Below are 27476 nucleotides of genomic sequence, written 5' to 3' on the forward strand. Positions count from 1 at the left end.
TTTGTGCTCATCAGGTTAATGAGTAATTCAACTTTTTCTGATGACACTACAACTTCACGCTTGAGTGTCAACATCGATATTTTCAAAATTTTCTTTTACTATAATTTTGTGCTCATTTTGTGCTAATTTGTGCTGCTAATTTAAAATTTTGTGCTAATCAGGTTAATGAGTAATTCAACTTTCTCTGATGACACTCCAACTTCACGCTTGAGTGTCAACATCGATATTTTCAAAATTTTCTTTTACTATAATTTTGTGCTCATTTTGTGCTAATTTAAAATTTTGTGCTCATCAGGTTAATGAGTAATTCAAATTTTTCTGAAGATACTCACTGTAGTGTCAGTTAGTTGGATATTGCCATCGCCGTTTTTTTGGAAAAAATTTCATCAAATGTCGACATTTTAGATCATTTTAAGCAACTTCTAAATAATAAAATTTGTCTGCCTGTGGGTACGTACCGTACGTACTATGTACAGTGTGGTCCAATTTCGATGGGATTAAATGGGTAATTTTCTTATTAGCGCAGATAAACGAAAACGGTTTTAGTACTCGTGTCCTTATTTTTTATGCTTATTCCATTACCTTTGCTTTATGCTTATTCCATTACCTGCCGTCTTTTGTTTTTTCACTAGAGAGAAAAAGTGAAAAATGTTGAAGCTAGAACAAAATGGCTTTAGCATTATTCAAGCAGTTTTTAATGTAGATAACCAATGTCGTCAGTCGTTTGTTTCTAGACCTTTTAATAATCAACTGTTTCTAGACCTTTTAATAATCAACTTTTTATTTATTTATTATTGTCTTTATTTTATAGTGGGCGGAGTGTTAGCTAATTAGCTACTCTTTCCACAAAAAAACTTTTGTTATTGTCTTTCAGGGAAGATGTATTAATAAGCAAAATTTATTTTAAAAAGCTTATTCTTGAAAATAAGTATGATAAATAAGTATGATGTATTATACATTTTAGGAAAGCTCGTAAAGCAATAAATTGTTTTAAACCATGGTAAATTGTAACTTCAATTTAAAAAAATCAACTTTGAGTTACAACGCAGTTACTAAAAGAATTAGAAACAAACAAATCGTACAAAAGAAATAGGGCTGAATTTGTGTTTATGAACTTATAACATTAATCCGAATTATAATGGAATTTTGTGATAAAATGGTTACCCAATTTTCGTGTATAATTAGTCGTAATGACAATTATCAGGCTGAAGAACGGAATGAAGCCTGTGAATGCGGTATCTGTTTGCACAGCTTGCAATCTGTTTTATTTTAATAGATTTACTATTCTTAAATGTTTTCTATTTTTTTAATGGTAGAACCTAGATTTTAGCGCATTTTTAAACTTATGTTGGAAGGCGCAATTATGACCACTTTCTCCGTCCGTCCATGCGAGGGCGCCACTGCTCCTACAGTTTTCAATATATTTAGTTCGTTCTTCTTGAATTCGGTAGCTCTGTGATGACGATAAATGTGCGCATGCGCAATACCAATTTTCTTATTTATTAATATATTTTGCTGAAATTTTTACCACATTTATAGTAAAGGCAAACATATTGCATATGGTAAAAATCAGGTGTGCGCATGCGCAGACTGCACAATGCCCGCATCCTTTTTTTATAGATATTTTTTGGAAAATTTAACCACATTCTAGTAAAGGCAAACGTCCCATATTAGATATGCGCATGCGCAAACCGCCCAATACTAACTTCCTTATTTTTAATTATAGATGCTTCTAATAACGAAAAACATAGGTCACATAACAATGGACTATGGAAGTCCCGAATAATGCATGAAAAATGCTCGCAATTTACTCGCCTTAGGCCCAAACCTCTTTACTTTTAACTTTTATGTCCACAGTAAGGTGCCTTTTGCGGCTTCGCACTCTTTTTTTATTACTCTCCCTTGAGCTACATCCAGGGGTGTATTTCCCACAAGGCGGACTAGTTGCGCGCCTAGAGCGGCAAATTCTAGGGGCGGTAAATTTTGGAGGAAACATTTTGAGTATTCACCAGTTTTGGTTTTGTTAAGCAAGAAGCATGAAGCGTAGAGACCACAAATTTAAATATCTGATTGTTTGTTGATGAGCGGTAAATACGGCAACCAGGAATAAAACAAGGAAAGGAGTATGTAGCGTTCTTTTCTTACCAATTGATATTCCAAATTTATATTCCTTATATACTTCGAATTTTACTCGTTGATTGTTGAGTGAGAAATAGCAAAGAGGCGCAACTATAATGTAAAATTGCGATACATATTCCCGAAGCTTCCCGTGCCCACAGTCCACAGTGGGAGGGGTGTGAGTGTGTTAGACGTGCGACTCTGATGCTTAAAGGCCACCCAACAACACAAACCGATTGAAAACCAATGAAAGAGCGTTGGACTATAATTCCGGAGGTCGGGTGTTCGAACCTGGATTGAGGTGAATTTTTCATCTGTGGCAGATACCTTAGACCAGTTGCGAGCATTCTGCCGGCTACTCTGAATGACGTTTTTCTGCAGTTTTCCTAATTCGTAAGGTAAATACCGGAGTAGTATAAAACAACTTAATACCTTCTCTGCAGAGGCACCTCTAAAAAGCACTATGCGGGTCACTCTGTAATTGGGCGTAAGCCTGTTGAGGGCCCAGAACAAGAGAGGAATAGTAAATAAATAAATAAACGCTGCTACATCTGCGGAAATCGATTATTCTTTACCAAATTGCCGATGTACTGAAGCATCTTGCATTAAGCCTCATCTAAATTAATCGAGTTGCACCTCTCTTTATATTTCTCACCCCATCTAGGTATTCCCTCTGTAAACCCGTTTAGTTTAGATGCCAGTCATTTCTATAGTATATTTGTTATTACCATAGTTCTTTGGTTCGCCACTAGAGGTCGTGATCTTCTTTTTTTCTACATACGCATGTCCTATACTTCTTCCTTTCAGAGACGATCTGGATCTGGGTTAATTGCGTGCAAATTTTTCTCGATACGCCATTACTTTTTACTTGACTTTGTGTCAATCTGTTTTGGCTGTGAACATATTTCTATTGAGTGTTTTTTCTCTATTTCTGATGTGCTGTGGCTGTGCTCCATTGAATACGCTTTGCAAGTAATTAGTGTGAGGTATGTACTTCAGCATTTTTCTTAATACGTTTTTTAGGGTTTTATCTTCCCTCAAGGTTCGCTCAAACTTCTCTCTTAACTTCTTATCATTTTCTCTTCTGGATTACTTTTACGTTATTCTCTACCTGGATATTTCTTACGCAGAACGTGGATGACATCGCAATTTTACCTGGACCCGCCATCTTAGCGAAATTGACATTGGCAACGTCACGTGAGACGACATTACATAACCTACTTCGAAAATTTACACCTGGAGATGTACCTAATTGTTCATTACTAACTGCAAGTATTTGCGAAACCTTTTGGAGAATATTAGCTTTCTATCTTTACACCATCATATTCTTTTTCTATGAATATCTTTAAGTACAATTCTTTCGGTGTATATTATGGGTTTCCAACTTAGACAATACAGTACATGGACTGCTAATTAGCAGTACAAATTAGCACAAAATGAGCACAAAATTATAGTAAAAAAAAATTTGAAAATATCGATGTTGACACTCAAGCGTGAAGTTGGAGTGTCATCAGAGAAAGTTGAATTACTCATTAACCTGATGAGCACAAAATTTTAAATTAGAAGCACAAATTAGCACAAAATGAGCGCAAAATTATAGTAAAAGAAAATTTTGAAAATATCAATGTTGACACTCCAGCGTGAAGTTGGAGTGTCATCAGAAAAAGTTGAATTACTCATTAAGCTGATGAGCACAAAATTTTAAATTATCAGCAGCACAAAATTATAGTAAATTAGCAGCACATCAAGAAAGTTAGCTGATGAGCACAAAATGCAGCACAAATTAGCACAAAATGAGCACAAAATTATGAGATACATGGGACTTAATTCCTTTCAAGTCGACACTCCAACTTCACGGACCCATAGATTCAATATTTAAAAAAAAGAAAACAGATTCCATCGGATTCGACTTTGTAATCTAAATACCTTCCTCGTAAAATACCAAACTAACAAGACTTACGGTGAATATCCAATTTCCATCCATCCTCAATGCCACTTTTCGGAATGAGTTGCTGTTGCCCCCTGCACGACAAAAACTTTCCACCGTCATCGATTGTAGGCGAAAATGTTAAAACACTGGTCGTTGTGTTACTATCCGGGCTTGTCTGAGAACAAAAGTCTATAATTAGTCATGTTGTCGACTACTGCAGACTTTTCATAGGTTTTTAATTTTTTGGGAAATTAAAAGCTGTGTAAATTAACCCAAAGCGACAAGTAGGTAAGTATATACATGTGGAAAAAAGTTCCTGATCCTTTTATCGCTGTTTGTTCGAGTATTAGTAGTTTCTACTCTTTGTGTGGGTTTCAAACCCACAATTTTAATGACTGTTCCCTTTTAACCATTTATGGAAGAACTTGACCTCGTACCTATTTAACTTTTGCAATTTAATCAACGGCTTAATTTACGTTGAGTAATGGAATTACGAAACTTTATAATAATACTTTGTACAGCTTTATTCATTTGTAAAAAAAATACACAAATAAAATTTAATAATGCAAGAAAAATTTCTACCCACAGCAGTTACAATTATTTAGTTTAGTAAAGGTATAAAACAAAATGATCGCATCAGACGCTTTTGATGTAGATCCGAGGCGAGGAGGTGACAAATTATGGACGAAAAACGAATAAGGTTTCTTATTCTCGGGAGCATTGCAGTTAAGTTTAATCATTGAAAAAGGAAAAGCAGGATATGGAGTGCGAGAGCAATTAGTTCAGGAACTAATCTTCACACTGTCGTTGTGGGAACTACACGAGCACAAAAGACAGGAAATCTGATGGCTGTAACACAGGGAACTGAGCGATTAGAGTGAAGGGGGGCTCCTCATGAGCGATGCTGATAAATGTTCACCTGTACCTTAGACTAATATTGTTTAATGTACAATTTGTACAACGTGTAACAGGTAAAAGATAAAAACCTATTTAATTTAATTAATATTCTTAGTTCCATAGTGAACTTTGAACCAAATAAATGCTCAACGTGTTTCTCTTCATGGAAATTAAGTGATCGAATTTTTAAGGTACGGTTTTATTCAGGAAGAGGCGCCTTTCCAACGGTATTCGTATCACAAAATAGCCGTTTGCACCCGTTCCCGACGTTACATTCACCCGTAATTCACGATTGACGACCCGAACGCAGACGGTCACCACCTTTATTTGCGCATTCATTATGGAATTGCAACCAGGCAGTCCAACAGGATCTGCAGAGAACAAATAATGCAGTTTGGACTACTGGTAGCTGCTCAACATTCTGCTATATGTAAATTTATAGATAGCCTTCGCAAAGAGCAGCAATGGAACGGCATATAGCGACGATACAACACTATATTCTGTGAGGAAATCCCCCCCCCCCCCCTCATAATCATAATTGCTAGCTCAAAATTCGTTCCTAGTTATTATAGAATGCAAAGATAAGGAAGATGCAAGTAAAATTACTCAAGCAATTAGTAATAAAGCTGAAGGGATTTTACATGGAAAAGAGATAAGAAAGGCCCAAGGGTAATAATTAAAAGAGTTGACAAAAACTAATACAAAAATTAATAAATTGTAACAAGGATATTATTGAAAAGATAGGGGGTGCAGAAAATTTTGAAAACGAAATAAGGGAAAAATTTAGAAGAGGAAGCAAAGATTCAAATCCTTTTGTAGATATAATATTTGAAGTCAGACCGCAATTTCGCAAGTTAATTATTGGAAAAGAAATTTGTCTTGTGTGGAGTTCGCACATTGTGGAAGACTATTTATCTATTTTAACCTGTTACAAATGTTGGGGTTTTGGCATATGTCCAAACATTGTAAAGAGACGGAAGATATGTGTGGGAGATGTGGGAAGAAAGGTCATAGAAAACAGGATTGTGTAGCCTCTACACCGTGCTGCCCAATGTGTGATAAATATAATATTTCGAAAAATAAGTTAATTTTAAACACTGATCACGAAGTCTTTAGCAATTTTTGTAGTTCTTTGGAAAATCAATTGAAGGGACTTGAAACAAGAATCAATTATGGGTGAAAAAATTTTAATTAAATTTGGACAAATAAATTTAGGGAAAAGTAAGGCGGCAACAAACAATTTGATTTATTTAATGGACAAAAATAAAATTAATATATGTTTAATCCAGGAACCACACGTATGAGAGAGGAAATTTTTGGTAACAGCAACCCTAATAGAGCAATTTTCGAACGATAAATTCACGACAATAGAAATGAACTTTAAAGGATTATTAAAATTGTATGTCATTGTAAATCTTATTATATTTGCCCAGAAATTTGGAAGGATATTTTTAATTTATGTCTAAAACAAGGAATATTTCCTAAATGCTGGAAAATTCAAATAGCGAGTTTCATTCCAAAATTTAATTTAAATTCTTCAAATACCTTTAGACCAATAAGTTTACTACCATTAATCGGAGAAATTTTTGATAAAATAATAACTTACAAAATTGATTGCCATTTAACAAAATTAAAAGCGATAAATGAAGAGCAGTATGGTTTTTGCCAATTGATGCTATTAAAAAAGTAGTACAAAGCGTCAAGGAACTACCAAGAAATATAATAACATTACCAAAGAGCTTTTTTGAAAATAGGATAGCATTTTGACATAACGGAAATTTTAAAAAAAGATGTACAAAAATGATGTCCTCAAGGTAGCTGCTGTGGACCAATTTTTTGGAAAATTTTACATAACTCAATTTTTAGAGTAAAATTGCCCGAAAACACAAAATTAATTTCGTACGCAGACGATACTGTTATAATTATCGGTTCAAAACAGTATAAAACAATTAAAGAAAAAGCTAATAAAAGTTTGGTAGCCATGGTCATATGATTTGTACCACCTACAATACATAGTATAAGAGAGGTCTACAAATGACTTGTCTTTTGGATCCCTAGAAACCCAGATCTCAATGATCGTCAGTCCGCCTGTCTGTTCACTCATTATCTGCAAACCACTCAACCGAAGTTGGGACACGTGTTCTTAGGCGAAAGATGAACTGGTGAAAAGCTTTTGAAAATTTGCTAATTTTTTTATTAATCAAATCAATTAAACGTTATGGTACTCAATTATGCGAACTATATTTTCCAAGAAAAACAAATCTCTACAGCGGGTGGTATTTGCGCGGGACACGGAAAATTATTATTTCGCCCGCCCGCTCTGTAAATTTATTGACTCGCTTTTAGTAATCAAGCCACATCTCTGCCTTGGAGTCTCAACGATTGTACGGAGAGAGATTTTCCGACCGAAGGCATCCTGATAGTAGACCATTTTCTGCGGTGCATCGCCGCTTATTAGAAACAGGATTTTTAATTATGCGGGACCGTCCATTTCGTAGGGATTTTGAATTCGAAGAGTAGGTCCTACAAAAAGTTGAAGAACATCCTTACACTAGTACGCGGGTTGTATCGCGTATGACTGGTAAGAACCACGTGGCTGTATGGCGTGCGTTAGAAGATCAACTGCTGTACCCGTACCATTTTCAAAAAGTACAGCGACTATTGCCAACGGATTATGAACTTACGAGTCGGGTTCTGCCAGTTCGTTGCAAGGCGTGACCGTGGGAACCATAATTTTCATTCGTCCATTTTATTTACTTATGAGGTCACCTTTCATCAAGATGGTTATGTTAATGTTAAGAACAGACACGAACCCCCATGATGTTCTTCCTATGAGAAGCAAACGCATATTTTCGATTAACTTATGGGCAGGAATTGTAGGACAGCATCTTTTAGGACCCTACATACTGCCGCCACGAATGAGCGAGGATAAATATTTAACGTTCTTGCAAGAAGTGCGTTAGTAGACCATTTGGACGACGTGCCCCTGGAATTGCATCAACGTGTATGGTATCAAGCTCAGGGCGCACCTCCCCACTTCACCCGTGCCATCAGAGATCACCTGAACGTTACTTTCCCCAATCGTTGGATAGGGAGAGGTGGTCCATTAGTGTAGCTAGCGAAATCACCCGATCTTACTCTACTAGATTTTTTTCTATGGTGGGATCTGAAAAATATATTGTATTTCGGAAATTGAACAATCGATTCCGTAAAAGAACTGGTTGCTGGAGTTATGGCAGCTTCAGAAGAAATGAAAACCCATCCGATCATCGTATTGAAGTCTACAAATTCAATTCCAAAAAGATGCAGGTTGTGCGCGTCTTGTAACGGGATTTCCCTGTACTTTGAACCGAATAACCCGGTATTATTTAACCGCGAGGAAGCTAAAAGGGAATTAACAATGTAAAGTAAAAATCGCGGTTAGAAAGGCAATTTCATTTCACATGTAAATAAATAGGACCTTCAAATCTATTTTAAGTACGTAAATTCAGGAATGAGGTAATTAAATGAGTCACTATAATCTGTTGTGTCTGTTCAAATGCGTCTATTCAATCCGAAGTCGAATGGACAAAAGCTTGTAAAAGAGCTGCGCAAACCTTATAAACGTTTCGTTGTAGTAAGATCGGCGGAACTTAATTACTAAGAGAGAAGGTATAAATACAAGCACATTCGCGCTCGGTCTCTGGTAAGTGTTTCCACGGGCAGCTCAGACGAGGAACCTGCGTTAGTTTATTTCGCACATCCAAATCGTGCGTTACCGAGCGAATCGTTTTCCTGGCGATATGTAGAAGAACTAAAATTATACAGAGAACCAAATATCATCTTCATAGAGTCCGTAGCAACGCCCGAAAAAGAACAGAGGGCAGCATTTCGTGAACGGTCCGTGCAAAGTCTACTTAAGGGGCCCATTCCAGTCCCAGAGCGAATCAAGGACAAACCAAACTACATCCAAACTCTGGGGGCGGATCCAGACCACTTCATATCGAAAGTATCCACGAAAGTACACCGAGAACTCCTAGTGAGTGAACAATCAAGGTATTTATAAACAATTACCTGTGTCATAATCGCCCCGTTATAGTAATACTTCATTGTCGAATTATCCGTTGTAGTATTTTCTCGTCGTCGAATTACGAGTATTAATTATAGATAGCACTCATTCAAGCTTATTATTAGTATAAACTGTATATACCCATTAATGTAAAGAAAATTTCAACTCCCTACTTGCGCGTTTCCTTAAGATGGTGTTTTGTAAACACCAACTGCCTATAAAATTATAAGTAGTTTTCTTTCAGCACCTAGCGGTTTTGTGTTGGTTTCACATACGATTATCAAACTTTGAGTATTCCCTACCAATGCGAAGTATCATTTTGCGTATGAATGTGGTCTAACCATTTACCTTACAGGATCGTTTCGCCTCAACTCCCCATTTACTAAAATATGTTCTCTTACAGTAAAGGCGATAAGAAAATCAGAACCGTTAACCTTGAATAAAGATATTTGACTTTTTATTTAATCCTTTACCCCTTATCCTTGAGGCCAGAAGAGGGTTATTGACCGACGAGCAGCCGCGGCATATCAAAATAACTACACAACAAGAACCACCCCTGATTTAATCAACCAGAAGTCGGAGATAAAGGAAAATTTGCAACAATCCGTTACAGGCTGCAGGTGGTGGTAAACAATTTTTGACTATCGATTTGTCATTTGACAGAAGCGAAGTTCTGTACCACTAAAAATCCGTCTTGCTCGAACCAATTTTTAAATGAGTATAACTTTTGTTTGAAAAGTGATTTTGGTTCCTTAACTAATCAAGGATGTACACAAACAAATTTCGTGGAATTCTCTCCATTTTAGTTGTCCAGCCAAGAATTTTTTTCGAATTTTCAAAAACTGAGTTCAGATTCGCAATTTTCATGTTCAAAAACCCCCAGATACCAAATAATCAGAATTTTTTTCGCACCTCTATTTAGAAGTGCGCCCTTTCGAGGTAGGAATTTTGAAAAAATTTCGCAAAATCGGAAAGAGAAACTATTATGGTTGCCGAGAAAAAAATTTGAAAAGAAATGCAAACTTCACCCCTTTTTTGAGGGTGTTTCCCAAACGAAACACGTTGGACCCTTGTGTTTAGTTGGAAAAAGTGCTTGTTTTGATCCCCTCTAGCACCCAATTTTTTTTACATACTTATATTATCACCCTGTATAGCTGCGGTTGGACGTAAGTAATAATGTATTTGAGATCGATTATCGCAAACTGCATTGTTCACGTGATAATAAAGTGGAGGTTAAATAACATGAAAAAGACGAGTAAGGTTGAAGTCGAAAAACACAACTTTGCACCGCAATAACAAATTGAGGACACATTGAAAAAGCTATCGACCGCTAATTAGATTCTTTACAGTGTGAACCCACAGATTTGTGGTAGATAGATTTAAAAAATCCATTTGTATTCAATCTAAAAAATACTACGGATCAACTTATCTTATTCCTTAAAGCGTGTTCATGAAAGCACCCTACTAAATTTTCGTTTCTCCTAAAGCACGTAATAGATATAAAACAAAACTCCACATAATTACATTTCCCAATGCGAAGACCGTTTATAAACTAAACGTTCGTGTTGTTATTTATTGTTACTGTTTTGACATGCAAAGTGGTATTACACATAAAGCTGCACTTTTCAATATTTCTTTCATTCCATCTCTTTTACTTTAAGCCCGTAGGGGGCATGAAACAGTTTTTTTATGGTCAATAGTTCTCTCGCACTCACGCATCTGAACGTAAAAGGGTTATTTCAAGAACACCACCACAATGACGTTCCGAAAGGAGAAACCGTTTGAAAAGTAATGGAAGACATTTTTACGTGGCCCTATCCGTATACGTAAATTGTAATCTATCAAATTTATTAAAATATTGTGAAAACATAGCACGAAATTCTCCCATATATCATAAATTTGAAATATTAAGTTAAAGCTACTCATTACTCAACTTCTCTTAGGCAAAGCTTTACTATTATGAAAAGTGGTGCTCAGAACGTGTATTTGGAAAATTGTTATAATTACGGAATAAGGCAAATGGACGCGAGCTCTATTATGATGACGTATACGTAAATTTTTATTTTTAGGTCTGTAGCCGAACCCGGTTCTTTTCGAGTTGTTAACACATTAAAAAATAAAACAAACATGGAAAAATTCTCTGCATGCAGGCGTAATTAACACAGCGATATTTATATGGCGTATGTAGCCATAACAAGCGGAATGTAATCATGGCGTAAATTTAACGAGAAAATATTACCCTAAATTAATTTGAACGTAATGAATCTAAAAATTACGTTTAGCTAGTATTTACTTAATGAAAATCGACAAACGGGAGGCAACTAGAAGCGAGCTACATCTTAGATTCGCTGTAATAACTCCGAGATAAACTTACTGTTTCACGAGTGTTTGTCATTTGTATGCTTCCTTTCCACCATGTAATTGTAGGGGGTGGACGGGATCCAACCACTTCGCAATTTAATTCGTACGTATTTTCAGCTGAAAGCGGTCTATTCTCTCCAAGCAGTTTCACCCACAGAGGACGTACTGCAATCAAATAAATGCGCTATAGAAAATTAACTCTGCACAACAAACATAATAGATTACGAGCAAAAAAATTGAAGTGTGACTAATAGGAATGAGGATGGTGTAAAATAAAATCATGTTCCTGTTATTTCGGACTACGAATTGAAATATGATATATGAATTTGGATCCGCTACACGCCGGTTTTATAATATCACATTGTTCGGTTATTTTCCATTTCTCTTTTCAACTTTCGCATTCCTAAATCGTATTTATTTCATATGCATGATCTTTCAGAAGAATATTTATATTCAAAAAATTCTTTTATGTAACGTTATTTATTGTTTTACATTCTGGAGCGATTATAATGTGAAAATTGGGGTTTTTCGCTAATACGATATCTAGTTAGTTTTTTTTACTGTGTAATATTTCGGTGATTGATGACTAAATGGAAATGTAGTGGAATTATGGCCTCGCGTGGTAAAAGCCCCGTTCTGACACTTTTTGTTCAGGAATGATTAAATAAGCAAATTGCTAGTTTTATCAAGATGTTTATTAGAACGTAGAAGAAGACTGTGCTATTGATCGCTAAAGAAGCAATACCAAAATACGCGCGTAGTCAATTTTCAAAAGAATAGTAAACATACAATGTAATCGTAAACGATCTACATACAGTACATTTCAATATTGTATTATTACGCATGTATTCATGTAAACCAGGCGATGGTATTTCATTTTCTAGTAGCTTACCCATGCAAATTGTTAAGACTTATTGGTCGGTAGCTTGAAGGATTGACTTGCGATTTTCTGATTTCAAAATCGCTTCCTTTCATTCCGGTGCAGCAATTTTCATCTTAGGTATTGTAACGGTTCTAGCGGTTACAGGCTACCCTTAGCCTGTTCGTAACCTAAGGACCTCAAAAATCTCCCTTCTACGCCACCTCCTGTTCGGTCAAGAGTCAAGACAACCGGTGTATGTTGGGTTGCCTACATTCAGGAACACAGGGAGCTGTTCTGGGTAACTTTATATCGGAGTCCAGGTCGGAGATACTTAATTAATTAACTAAAGCTTGGTAGAATACAAGTAATATACTCATTAGAAATATATGTACACAAATTAACTAACTATTTACAATTATACAGAAACTAAATTATATGACTGAAACTGAATGCGACCCAACTGGAAACGTCAGAACGGGTCCTTGACATTCCTTGTAGTTTTATTTATCTGTAATTTAACCTTGTTAGCATCCAGTATCACAAACCGGCAGGTAGTTTCAAAGACAATTTCTTTTATCACCATCTTTGAACGTGATCAGGCAAATTACCTCTCATGTCTTGTACATAAAATCCATTCTTCTATTTTTCAAACGGGAAGACTTCAATGACCTTGTTATCAAAGTCCGGGATAGATTGAATGAATTTCTTTTCTATCGACAGGACTGCCAATCATTCAGTCGATCTTCTGACATTGCGTTTCTAAGAAAAGTTTTAATGCGTTTCATCGTTGAAAAACATCGTTCACCTTCAGCTGGCGTACTGGGAACTCGTAGCTCCGTGCCCGCAAATTTGTGCTAACTCTCGCGTACGCGAAGTTAACAAAGGTCAAGCAAATCATGCTCGCGAGTCCGGGCACCACAGACTGTGCCCGGAAGATTTGTTTTACGCCTTTTGCGGTACATATTAATTATTATTATGTCCAATCTGCCTGCAGAAGGACGGAAGGAAAGTTTGATACCATCCGTTATAAAAATTAAAATGTATGTCAAATAGAAATAATTCACTGACTGTTCTGCTATTTATTTCCACTGTTTATCGTGGCGATTGAGTGGACACGTGCCCCTGTGCCCTTTAGGACCAGCCGCTACTGGCTACGACTCCCTTTCTGGTCCGGTTTCTGCTTCCAACGGGTTATTCAACAACTGGTTCTTTTTTCTATAGGGATTTTTAGGCAGACCACTACTGTCAAACTAAACCGACATGTCTACTCAGTATTGTTTGCCATTTAATCATGGAAAGACTTACATTTCAACAGCGTCTACAAATTGTTCAAATTTGTTATGAAAATCAGCGTTCTGTAAAGAATGTTTTTCGTGTATTTCGTCAATAAACAAAATTGTCGTATTTGGGCTGAAGAGCAACCCGAAGAGTTTCAAGTGCTACCGTTACACTTAGCGAAAACAACGGTTTGGTGCGGTTTATGGGCTGGTGGAGTCATCGGTCCTTATTTTTTCAAAAATGATGATGGCAGGAATGAAACCTAACTGTGAATGGTGCTCGCTATCGCGCCATGATATCGAACTTTTTACTACCTGAAATTGAAGCCCGTGATCTCCGCAACATCTGGTTTCAACAAGACGGTGCCACTTGCTATACAGCTCGTGAAACAATGGATATTTTGAGAGATCATTTCGAAGAGCAGCTGATTTCGGGTTTAGGACCGGTGAGTTGGCCGCCTAGATCGTGCGATATTACCACATTTGATTTTTTCCATTGGGGCTACGTCAAATCAAAAGTCTTTGCCGATAAACCGACAACAATTGAAGCATTGGAAGCAAACCTAGAAGCAAACACTGTGCGGGTTATTCGTAAGATTCCGGTCGAAATGCTTGAAAGAGTGATAGAAAATTGCCAAGATGGCGCCCAAAAACGGTTTTTTGAAAATATCTCCAAAACTATGCGTTTTTCGAAAAAGTATGTAGAGCGAAAAATTAAAAAAGATTTAGTTTCCTATAAAACATGTTCCTAGTAAATATTTATCACGAAATAATGGCATTTCTTTTATTCAATGAATCAATTAATTAATCCATGTTAATAATTTATGATCAATTAATTTCGATTTAAAATGCTATACTCCACACCACCCAAGAGGTAAAGTACACGGCGCGTTTTTTTAACGTGGTTTCCCCTGTAGGCCTAATCCACTTACGTACTAAAATTATCTTTGGCAAAGGCCAGACGGACCTTGCTCCCTGATTTGCATATCTTCAACGGGGAAAATGGTTACCTTAGCTTCAGAATCGATGTCGATTTCTTTCTACTCGTCGTAATCTCCTTCTGCAGTCGATAAAGAATCATCAAGCAGCGAATGGAGGTCTTTTTCGTCCAGTGTCACTTGGCTGATATCTTCACAAGTCTTCCCATTGCAGACACCGCAAATTATTGAACATCTCAATCCTGCTTTCCTGCATCCGCAGGCTCTACCACAAGCCGCCTAGCACTTACAAGATAAAAAAGCAAGTAGTGCTTTGGAAGCAGGATCTTTTAAAGTAGTTACTGGAGTGAGGCTAGTTTGTGTTTTCTTCCAACCCCATTCTTCAACTACTTTCGGACAGCCACGCCATAGTTGAACCTGATAGTATGTTATCAATGAATGCTGTCGAGCCAAATTAAATTTACTTTTTGCTACCGACCTCACAAAACACTGGTATCGATATTTATCAAGATTAATATCATTTCTGTCTTTGACTTTCTCACCGGCAAAGGCAACTGCATCAGCGGTGGCATGTTTATTTTTAAAAACTTGAATATGATCTTGTAACTCTTTATGTTTTTCTAATGTTAAAAACCTCATCTTTCCTTGATTAAAGTAAGGCCGACGTCGTATCACCCCCACTTATTGAGCGAAGGGAGAAGATGTTATCCTTCACTACTTCGGTTCCTTTGAAACTTTGACGGGTAAATAGCCAGCGCACTGCACTTATGCTAGGAATGTGCCGGTTAGTCAGTCAATTATAAATATAACGAGAAACCAATTGCATAGCCCGTTTTACTATAAAAGATAAATTTATACGCATAGGTATATGGAGATAGGGGCAGTTTATAGAAATTAACAGAATATCTTGTCATTCAATCAGCTCTGGGCCTAAACGGCTCACATTAGCAAAAATATGCTAAGAACATTTCTTGTAGGAAATTTCTGCCTCTTCAATTTTGCACTCAACATATTTTTCGAAAAACTCATAGTTTTGGAGATATTTGCAAACAACCGTTTTTGGGCGCCATCTTGGCAAGATGGTGGCGCCGGCGGCATGTCTCGGATTGTGTATTTTAATTCTGGACATCCAAACCTGCAAACTTCCGGTCATATTTATATATTTCCCTAATGACTGGCCCATAATTTTTATTGTGTAACTGTAACCTGATTATATTGCGACCTCGTGAGTTGGGCATATTCGCGCCCGCGGTCCACTTTACTACTGTAGTGGGTGATCAGGGAGGAATTGATCAAATGGGGTGGTGGAGCGTTCGGCTCCGCAGACATCGGTACGCAAGCATCATCGGATATTTCAATCCCCTCCCCAGACTCAGGAATCTATATTCAAACAGCCAGCCAAACACACGGTAATGTTTTTTTCAATTTTTCTTCATTACTCTCATATTTAACACTACATGATTTAGGTAGTAAGAAAGAGAAAAAAATAAGCTTTCTAATGACGTAGACATGACCTATGTTACCATTAAAAAAATTCAAGATGGTGGCCGCACTCAAAGGTAGTGCCGATGACATACCGTTTACCGAAATACCCCACAGCCCATTTCTTAAAGTTCATGCTAACCCTCCCGCTCCATTTTCATAGCTACAACCAGAGTTGGACTGGGTCACTGGGATACTTCATATTCCCTTCAGTTGCTCAGATTGACCCCGTGATTCAGTTTGAACCAGTGACCCAGTAGGTAGTAACCGCGTTTGATCCAATAATCCAATTTGAGTCGGTGACCTCGGTTCAAGTGGATTATGAAATAAATGAAACTACTGAAAATAACTCGGTTGTTTGACAAGTGCCATATCTGTGACACTCACGTAAAAAACTTTCCATTTCATTGCTTTAGGGCAAGTTTTAGGTTCGTTAATTATAGTGTTCGATTTTAACTTTCTAATGGTATACGAAAATCCAGGATTGAATCCGGCAAGGTCGTGCATTTTAAGGAAAATATCAGCGTGATAACAGAATGCGCCGTTTGACCTCACATTCCAAGGAATAAAAAGGGCATTGCTGGACTGACGAATTTGGAGATTTCATTCCGACTATTTGGATAAGTATAATTAATCGTATTTACTTGAATCGGTTATAGATAACCGCCGATTAAACCGCGATTATCAGTTAGGTGCGCTCTAAAAAAACTTGAAATTTGACATCGGTCCCATATTTTTCCGATGTCGGCGAAAGGCTTAATTAATTAAAAACAATTTTAATTTTTTTGAACGTATCACAGGTATAAGCGTACGAGACGGGAATTACAGTTACAGTTTGTCCCTACTCGTAATGGACGTAACGTAACGTTTGTAAGAACCAGATTGTCGTTTTGGTTCCCGTAAACTCGTTTTTTCCAACCATATCGTACTCTTTTTTTTTGCATCTTTGCAATTACAGTATTAATTCTGAGCTTTTTCGTAACATTTTTTTGTAATGCATCAATCGTCTACTATTCTAAACTTTTGTATTAATTCACCACCTTAACTGAAGTTAACTCTCTACAATCTGCAGTTTGTTTGTGTCCTGTTGCAACTTTTCGATGCATGCTGCTTGCAATGTTGAACATTCCCTTCTGGCTGGTGTAGTATTACAATTACCCCTTCAAGTGGCAACCCTTTTAACGTAGTGAAGCTTATTATACGCAACAAAGTGATAGATAATAGCTCACTCATGTTACCAACAATTTTACGACGCGAGAACACATTAAGTATCATCATTTTTTAGGTTTTTCACTATAAAGAAGGTAAAGTAGTCTGCATTTACAATGTAGAAATTTTTGTTACAAAACAACTATAATTTGAGGCTTAATTGAAAGCAGCGTTACAGAATACTGCTTTGGTTCGAGAACTCGAAGAGCTCGCGGCTGTTTTACTTTGAAATTTAATGTCGATAGTTAATACAGATAAATTAACCCTTTCTCCGTCATACGCATATTCACTATTCAGACAGTTGTTATAAATTGATTAAATCGTGTGCACGTTAATGGAAATCTTTTCTCAGTAACACAGTTATAGAATTTGCTTTCGGAGGCATTCCGTTTGACGCGAATCACGCAACTTTGAACTGGAAAATGTGCTCTTCGTGTTCAGTAAATTTTATTGCCGTCTTTATAGATTTCGAGGAGAGATGAGAGCCCAATAATAATATAAAGTATCATTAGTCGTGACGTTCTCACATCCAAAGCATTACAACCCTTTCTAAAACTGAAGAAAACATGCATTCGACTCCTCGCTCGTTGTGAAATTGGCTCGCACCTGAGCGTCTTCATTTCGGTCGGCATGAAAATCGTCAATTGTTTGTGGTGCAAATCTCGAAGACATACTATAAGGAGATTGATCTGTGTCTTAAGGACAAGGAATAAATATTTCATTTTATTCATTCGAGTGTAGCCCAGAGGGAAACTTTTCTTTTTTTAGATTTATGTTAATCTTCCGTCCTGAAAGTGCGGAGTGCTACTGTGCTTTTAAAAACTTTCTTGCATTAATCTACGTTAACCTTTGTAATAGCGTTTTTGAGCGCCGTCGAAGTGAACCGCCCAGCATAGCACCTAACGCGTAGTAAATAAGGTATAGCGTGTAGTTAATCAAGGTGTGTCGCCGCTACATACTAATAATCTTGAAGTACTCGTGCATATGAAGTAAGGTAGTTTATTAGTGCTTTAATATGTCACAAAGTTTAGCGCATCAAAGTTCCTGCAACTGAAACTTTTATTAACTGTCATCCTTCTTATGGTTTACTAAGGATGTTTATTAATAACTCTCGATTGTAAAGTAGATTCTGAGATGGTGGTCTACATACTGGTGCCGAAAGTGTCTTCGTATAGTAATTTATTTAAAAATGATAGCATAAGAAGCAAGGTGTAATTTTTAAACATACTCGCAGATCTTTTAAATCGACTTTCAATCATTCTCAAATTGAACAAGTACGTATTTAAAATCTGCGTTACTCTATCGCAACAGCCCATCAACCTTTAGCAATCATAACGATACTAAAACAAGGGAGGTGTACGAAATGAGGCAATTTGAGAAATAAACGTCAAGTTTAGGCTCAGTTTATCACACTTGTACTAGAGGACTCTGCTTTCTTACGAAAATTACGATTGCGTAATTCCATTGAAAATTCAAGTAAAGCCGAGGGATTCAAAGAAATTTATAGAAGAGTTTCCGATGCCAGTGGTGATTGTTACCCTCAATTTAATTCATTGGCATCGAATGCCCATATTGTAATGAAGCATCCGTTTTTCGTCTTGAAGTTACCAGTTTTAGTGATCACTCTGTAGATGAACACCTGGTATCTGGAAACGTGTTAAGTTAGCAGCTTTGTTACGAAAAGTGTCGTGCCGAAAATATTTGTGTTTATTCCAGGAGTTGAAGATAGAAGGTAAAAGTATTTGATTTAGTTTCTCGAGTTTTGTTTCAGCCGCCGCTACCGTAATTAAAAGCTGTAATTAATCCGCCGTTTGCAACCGTTCCCGTCAAGATATTACAATGATTTTTGCATTCAAAAGCTTTTGTCATTTAGAAGACGAGCCCGTAATTATTAGATAATTTTGGTTTCCAATGTTATACGAAAACAAGCTTAAAACTAGTAAAGACCGCGCGTATAGGTATTAATTGGGATGGTTAGAAACTTCAATCCGGTCAATTACGTAAATGCAATTAACAGTAGCTAAATAAATGGGTTTCAGTCAACAGCATCCGATTAAGTCGTGAGGGTTCTCAAAACAAGCGCTCTTAATTAATTTTGAACTTTAAGACTAATATTACAGATTTTTAGGAAGTCAGCAGGCCACAGTACCGCAAATTTGTTCAGTTCAGTTGTACAATTGGACCGACCGTGCATAAAATTGAGCACTAGTTCGCGTCTTCATTCTTCAACAGTATCTTAAAAAATGTAAATGTAAATTTTACCGACATCCCATGAACCCTCTCTTAAAATACGCAAGACTTACTTCCTGTGACGTGAAACGGTGTTTCTCGCAGTACAAATCATTATTCAGGGACATTCGACAATCACTTGCGATCGATAATTTGGAGATGCCTGGTAAGTAATGTTCAGCTACTATTGGTGAATTTTTTTTTGCGAAATTGTCAAAATAATTTAAAGTTTTTAGTAAATATTTTAATGTTTTTAAGCACATAAAAAATAAATATTTTGGAAGCTTTTAGCACTTAAAAATCTGCGCGCTAGTAATTACTTTTCTTTTGTCATGAGTAGGTCCTCCCATTTTGGGCATTAATCTACTGATGTCGGTATTCTTATCGCGTTTTGCACGATTTGTAGGTGCGTATTTAGTACCGCTGCTTCAGTTTTTTCAGGTGTTAGCTTTAGACCGTTCTTTTTCATCCAGTCATCTACTGCGTGGAGCGTTACACAGGTTTTGGTGTTAAGGCTTGTCACATTCTCTGCTGTTACCCTAATCGCTACGTCGTCAGCGCAACAAACTAATTTAACTGCATTGAGCAGCATCACCATCAGTCCGTCGTATAGTATGTGCCACAGGTCCAGTCCGAGTACCGACCCCTGCGTATACCGCTCTTGTTATCCCTTTTGTAACCTTAATTGCTCTCTGTCTCAGATAATCTGATATAATATTTTGTAGGTCAGTAGTCAGCACTACTGCTCCATATTTAGATTTTTTTTGCCCAGCTTTCCTAGCCTCCTCGATGAGTCCTTTAATAGCAGTCACGAGCCAATGAACATACTTACGCAACCGTAATCAATTTGGGATAATACCCTCGGTATATTTTTAATAGCCATTTTGTTTCCGAGCGCCACCTGGTATGCGCCAGTGCTTCAATTATATGTTAGCTTTTTGAACATTTTTAGTCTTTCTATGCGAGGTCGCCAGGTAAGGGTACAATCAAAGGTTAAGGCCCAAGAACTTTGCGGTTTTAGTACATCTTAAAGGTTTGTCAAAAACACTATGTATCACAGTGCGGTTTTCGTAACAATTAATTTGATAAGACATTTAAATTGTATGAAATTTGCAGGTGTGATATTTTGTTAAATTTTATTACCTTTTAGGTGTGTTAGAGATAAAAAGTGAAACAAGAAAGGGAGCATTCATGTCATTCAAGGTATTCAGTTTTGATCATCAAGGATCCAAGTTTGAAGAGTAAAGTTAGTTTGTTCGCCAGTTCACTTGCGTTGTAAGTCAAAATTTGTAGTGAAGTGTATGTATCATCGGCGAATTTTGAGTTTCATGTAGGTTTTACTATTAGGACAAGTACGTCACAAGGTACGTCAGTAACTGATTTGAGTACCAAATATGTAGTCATAAACTTGAAGCCCGCAGGGCTGCTCCAAACCCGTATCGACCCGGCGATTTGCGAAACTATCCACTAACGTATTGGGATCGTTACCACCAAGATCACAGGAAAACCAATAGATCTTTATCGTCGAAGATGTAGTAGAGATCCGATCCGATTACGAATCCGAATCTACGTGATAGTCGCATACGCATACATATGGCTGTGACTTTAAAACAACGAACGACACTACCCGGAGTCGGAGAGCTTCACCCCAGAGATAGCCCCTCACCTGTTACTACTCACCGAGACCATAAGGGAATCACAGAAGACCCAAAAACTTGAACAAGATAAAGTAAAGAAGTACGCGGAAACGAAGAAAATCGGGATGTTAATGAGTTCGCCCCGGCAGATTTAGCTCTCGTCAATGGCAATATACAAGCCCTTATCAACGCGGTTATATTACAAATATACGGCACAAATGAAGCACAACAACCGACCGGATTGGTTGAGACAGTCCTGGCTCCATAGTCGGAACACCTGAAGGAGCCAGAGGTGAGATTGTAACCGACCGAAAAATCGAGACTTGCGATCCTCTGACCTTAAAACAACAAACGACGCTACCCGGGGCTACGGCGACTTCCTCAACAAGTGCAAGTGGTCTTAACCATTAGCTCCGAATCATTGGACAATTTGGCCGTCATGGCGGATAAAATTCTTAAAACATATTCAAATCGACGCCAACGCCTTCGTCGCTGGTTCGAACCGAAACCTGCTTCTGTTGACCCAATTTATTACGAACTCGCGTTGTGTATATAGATGTTTATATAGTTAAAAAAAATGTAAATAATCGAAACCTCTCCTGCAAAAAAATATATTGTGCGTGTATTTTTCCCTTTTCTAAATAGCTAGCATCCAGCATAGGATAATTGGATATCTTGGAAACGCAACAGAAAGAGAATTGAGATATAAAGGCTCATCCGATAATATTTAGGAATACCTTACTCAAAATCAGGAAGGTGTGCCAAACGTGTTGCCAATTGGTTTGCAGTTTCAGCAACGTTTGTAATTTTAAACGTTTAGAATTGTATAATGGTTCTTATTACTTCAAAGTTATTAATTGATTTTTTTTCTAACATTTATAGGATTTTTTTATTAGTTTTGTGGCATTGGAGTCATTTCCTCTAACTTGTTAATTAATGGGGTATATTTTGTTGAATGTTTTCCTTTCCTTATGGGAATCATAATTTTTTTTTCTTTTTTTTAAATAAAATGATCATGGTTTATCTTGACTATTACTATAAATTACTAAGAAACTCGTATTCGACCTTATTTTTAAAAATAAGTATATTATTGTGTAAGCTACATGGGGGGAGTGGTTCCTCTAGGTTGATACAATGCGGAAGATGAGAGCGAGCCACCTTGTAGTGTAAAAATACGTGTTGTTAACGTAATTTCGGTATGAATATCGGAAATGGTAATCTGGACATCCTATATGTAAAATTAGTAGACCTGGGAATTTTTGTATGTCAAATGGACACAGAATGGGAAAATTTAGTTGAACTAGTTTCTTTTTGTAAATTTAGTCGGTAATTGTTTAATTTATTTAATTCTATTTGTTGTATTTAGTTTGTATCATAAATTTAAAACGGAAAACTTTTACATTTAATGGAAATTTTTGCGTGAGTTTAAAGTTTAATCTGTTCAGATGTTCATAAAAAGTTGTTATCGTACAAGAATTAATTGGTTTTTTGACAATGTCACGTGCGAGATAAGCGATGCAGGTAGTCCGAATAACGATGTTTATTTTATTAAAGGAGGTGGTTTTTGCTTAAATAGCAAGAATGAAGAGTTGACAAGGTTGTCTCGGATTATTTTGGAACCGGTAGTCCAGTTCGAAAAGTTGTTCAAACCGTCCGTTTGCAACGCCTTGTTAATCCAGGTAAATCGTATGATAATCTATTGTGTGTAAGCGGCGCTTTAGGTTAATGTACCTGACTGAATAGGAATGGAAAGACCTACAATTTATTAGCAATTACAAAGGTATTTTATTGTTGTAATTACCAACTGCAATCCAACACTGTCATTAAGTACACTCCGAAATGCCTCAGTGTGGCTTTAACTTCTTGATCAAACTCATTTACAAACACTTGATTATTTTACGTAATTTTACGACGTGTCACAAGAGAACTGTTTTGATAGATTAATCGAATTGCAACTATAATGGGAATAGTTTCGAAGCTTTCGATTTGTGGATCATTAAATGAGTCACTATAATTAAAGTTGGAAGATACAAGGAATATTGCAAACGAGGACTTGTTGCAGTTAATTAAGAGGGACTAATTCTATTTTACGATTCATTTATTTGTAATGAAAAGAACCGTTTCTAGGACAATTCCCATAAACTTTCGAAAGTAAGACACATTTTATTGCTCATTTGTAGTTTCTGACTAATTCGCAAGGCACCTAATTCATAAATGATAATTACATAAGTAAGATGATAATATCAACACCCCATCGTGTGTTTATGTTATTATTTCTAACGTAGTAGAGTCATAGTTCTCATAAAACAATAGTCTGTTAAAATAGAGCAGACTACTCTAATATATTCAAGTAATTACTTGAAGTCATAAAACGAAAGAGGGTAGGACAAGTAACTAAAAGGTGCAATATTTAGGTGTGCTGGCGTACTAAAAATGTATTTTACGTGCATATAAAATTGCACTGAATTTATGACACTATTGTGCAATGCAGTGCAGTCTCGGATACACGCTTTTAAATTCATTACGTTGTTAATTAAGATCGGTTTAGAGATACCATTCAAACGTTCATAAAAATTTCACGCTGCGCGATATTGAAGAGAACATAAAATCGTTTTCAGAATGTTCTCACATACTGGAATATTACAGAATTCTTTTGTAAATGTCTCGGTGTGTAACAGACGAGGTGTTTCAGAAAGCACATATACGGGATCCACAGAGATTAGTTACATTTGCCATTAAAAGCTTACATACAAAATTCAACAATATATCGCAAATATATCTGCATATTATGCCGTACCAGTCCAATTTCAACTGTTATTGACGTTGGATGGTTGACATTTATTTTGCTAATTACTGGAGATGCGCAAATTAAATTAAGGTGCAATTTTATTTCTACCAATGCAAACCCTCTTTTTATTGTCATGCAAAACAAGAAAATTAAAAATGTTTTATACCTTGTGCTACATTGTACTGTACCCTCGTCGCAGAAGTGATAAAAAGTTACACGACTTACAGAGTCGATTTGTGGTCGTGTGGGTGCGAAGTTGTAAAATGACTTGTTTCAAACGTTTCTCACAAATATCTCCAAAGCAATACGATCTAGGGGATTCAGTTTTTAATTATTTATTTTAAAGTAAATGAGTGCTAACGACCATTGTCAATTTCAAGCTCGAGACAAGTTTCTTGTTGCGTCCCGTTGCAATATAATTTTTCCCTTCACATTGTATCAGGATTGGCCCGATTGAAACAACTAATTAACGCGAGTTACAACAAATATTACATCATAAAAGTAAAACATGCTAAGGCTAACCCGTCTCGAGTATTTTTCAATGTCCCTTTTTAAAGAACGGAAAAAGCTGTGTATACAGGGTGTAGCACTTAAGATCCCTCGGAACATAACTGCTTTACCATAAAAGATACCGAAAAAGTCTTAGAGCAAAATTTTCACTAGTAATCTCACAAGTGCATTGATTCTTTCCGGAAATTTTTTTGAGTGCAGTCCAACAACGTATTAATCGGCCCGAGCGGAACGCGAGGGCCGATTACGTTGTTGGACTGCACGAATACAAAATTTCGCGGAAGAATCAATGCACGAGTGTAGATTCGGTAAGAAAATCGCAACGACACCGCAACAAAACTCTATATTGATTCAAATTTTATTTTGCGTTTTAAATTATCAAGTTGATGTTGGACAAAATCCATGGAAACCTGTGTATAAACAAAGTAGTTAAATCAGAAAAATTCAGAGATGTCACGTTTTGGTACTGAATCTTTTCAAAAGATAGACGAAGCAATAGACCATACCATTCCGGCCAATACGAAGCGGAATAAATGCTCGGTATGGAGCTAGTTTTCGAGCTTTTGCGAAGAAAAGTACAAGCTGGATGAGAAGGAGGAATTGGATGAAATATTGAAAGATTGGAACTTCAACATGAGCAAGAAGAATGGTGAATCTTATAAGGAAGGCGTGGTGAAAGTTGTTTGGAATTCATCAGCTAAACAATTGCAAGAAAAGTATTACAAAGACTTCAACATCAAATTCGACCCCTTTACTGATTTGGAGTCCAGTGGAGCTAGTTTCGCGCGAGACGCATGCCACCGGAAGTTACAAGCCGATCCTGCTAAAAGAAAAATGAGTTCAACAGCTCTTATTAAAGAAGAATTATCCAGAATGATGAGACATGGGACGAAAATACTCCTACCGGTTCCTACTGATTCGTTTCGTTTCACAAAACGTATCTTGACGTTTAATCCCTAAACGTCAAAAAATTTCCACTTATTAATTTTAGGTAGGTTTAGCAGCTAGAAAAAATTTCCGCGAAAATCTTTCCGTTGCCATGGTAATAATGCTCGAATAAAGTTTTTGATTGGTTGTTGGAGAGTGTCGTGCGATTTTCAGACGAATCTACTGATGACGATTGAAATAATTTTTTTTAACGTTTTCCACTTTCATTCTAATAGGTTATTAAACCTAGTAATTCTTATTGTGCTCTTCATCAAGCATAATATTGAAATATTGAATAAAAAAATTTTTGTCCGATCTGGGACACACTGTATAACTGTTGATTTTACCGCCGCTAACACACGTAAGTTTTAATGACTATCAGTTTTTCCGACCGTTCCGGTAGGAATATTTAAATTACTTCTTACAACTGCCGAACGCTCTCCTGCCAAGGAAGAAGGGGGTCAATTAATATTTTGATATTTCAGCGCCGTTAATTAATTATTAGGCATTTTAGATCGCCATAAGCGAAAACCAGGATAGAGTTCCAAATCGAGTTGTTTACACGTTATCAGTCTTGCAGACATGCCGGGGTGTAGATAGCGACAACAGTTGTTGCACCGGAAAATTCCAATTAGACTAGGTGTCGATTGGATTAATGAGTATTGAAGTTTGAATGCGTTTAATTGTTAATGAATAACTTCTTAATCAGCTGCCACTAATGGGAGTAAGAATATTGTGGAGGATAAACAGAAACCCTTCGAAGCGGGAGGGAATGTCCCACAAAAGCACTTCTCTTATTCTATGGATGCGACAACTTATGGAAATTGTTATGTAATTTCCATTTGGATGAAACTTCTCTCAAAGAAAGAGATGCGCAGACCATACAAGAAACAAGAATATCTCTAAGAGTAAGAAACCCGAACAACTATTTCGACGAGGTGTCCGAAGAGGAAATATCCTACAATAAAAATATGGGTGGGTTAGAACTCACTATACCCAGAAACCCCACGTACAGCATTTCATTTTAGCAATAAGAGTGACTATGAACATAAGAAGGAATACGTTCCTAGATCAAAAGAGGTGTCGGAGGCATCCTACCACTACCATAGATTTCCTCAACGAGTCAACTAGAATCTCAAAGCACATATTGTTTCAGACACACAATCTGCACTTTAATGTTACTTTGCAGAGTTGTTGTCGCCAATGCCCCTCTGTATTTACCTGTTCCTTTACTTCCTATATAGCATTTTGAGCTTTAACGGTGCACTTCTGTTCCATTTCTATGGCTCAGTTCTCACGCGTTGCATAGGTTGTTCTGTACCACTACGCTTCTCAAAAGTACACAACGTAAGTGCAATAGCGGCGTTTTCTTGGGAATATGCGTCTCTACTCAGGAAGAACTCCAAAATTATTCTAGTACGTTTCCAATGTGAGGTTTTATTCACAACCTGGCATTTATTGTATTTCCCACTTTTGTCATTGCGGATTGAATCGAATACATACACTTATACAAAGTTTAAAGTCGATCAATCGATATCGTGCCTAAATGTACACTTTTAAGATTGAAATTTTGAGTAATAATGAAAATGCCACTTCAAAAACGCATTTAACAATCAATTTGTCTTTCCTGTACCTGTACCCTATCTATGACCCTATCATACGTACGACTACAATAAAAAAAGTTCTGTAATCTTTCGTCTTCTACTGTCCCGCCGGTTACTTCCAGGTCATTATATTACGCATTGAAATATATACTAAACGGGTTTAAAAGGCCTCGATCATGAGAAAACTTTATTGGGTAGTTTATGGAAGAAGGGAAATGGTATTTACTGACAGCAAAGGGCAAAGGCCGACTTTACAGCGCTTTAGATTTTTTCGTCCAATTTAGTTTTCAGACTTTATACAGTTTGCTACACGGGAAGGATATTTTCCAACATTTTGGCATTTAATGTAATTACGAGTATTAACTATCCATTGTCCAACTTTATGAATACAAACTGAGGAGGAATACAGTTTTCCTTTTTTGTGACGAAATTTCGTAATTGTGAGCCGGATTATTTTAAACTGTACCTACCAATTGAAGTTGAATTGCGTATCATTTGGGGCAGCGAACGCATTATTAAGATGGGCGATGTATTCATTTCACCTTCCACGCGTCCTATTTTTAGAAGTGAAACAGTGAAATGTATACGCAGCATACCTCGCTGTTCTAGCACCAATGTGGAAAGGATTTTGCGGGTACTGGTGCTAGAAAGTAACACTT

At 36.8% G+C, this 27476-nt stretch overlaps 1 protein-coding gene across 2 annotated transcripts in view; it reads right to left on the reverse strand.

The window, feature by feature from the left end:
* The window catches only part of LOC116160015 (nephrin-like), a 231959-nt gene that overhangs the window by 25958 nt on the left and 178525 nt on the right, over window positions 1–27476 (reverse strand). For both annotated transcript variants that reach the window (XM_031473165.1, XM_031473239.1), the window contains exons 6-7: window positions 11368–11519; window positions 4079–4223 (exon numbers count right to left, since the gene is read on the reverse strand). In XM_031473165.1, coding sequence (XP_031329025.1) covers window positions 4079–4223; window positions 11368–11519 — 297 coding nt within the window. The remainder of the gene's footprint in view (window positions 1–4078; window positions 4224–11367; window positions 11520–27476) is intronic.

Source organism: Photinus pyralis, unplaced genomic scaffold (assembly GCF_008802855.1).
Source record: "Photinus pyralis isolate 1611_PpyrPB1 unplaced genomic scaffold, Ppyr1.3 Ppyr1.4_LG1, whole genome shotgun sequence".
Taxonomy (NCBI): Eukaryota; Metazoa; Arthropoda; class Insecta; order Coleoptera; family Lampyridae; genus Photinus; species Photinus pyralis.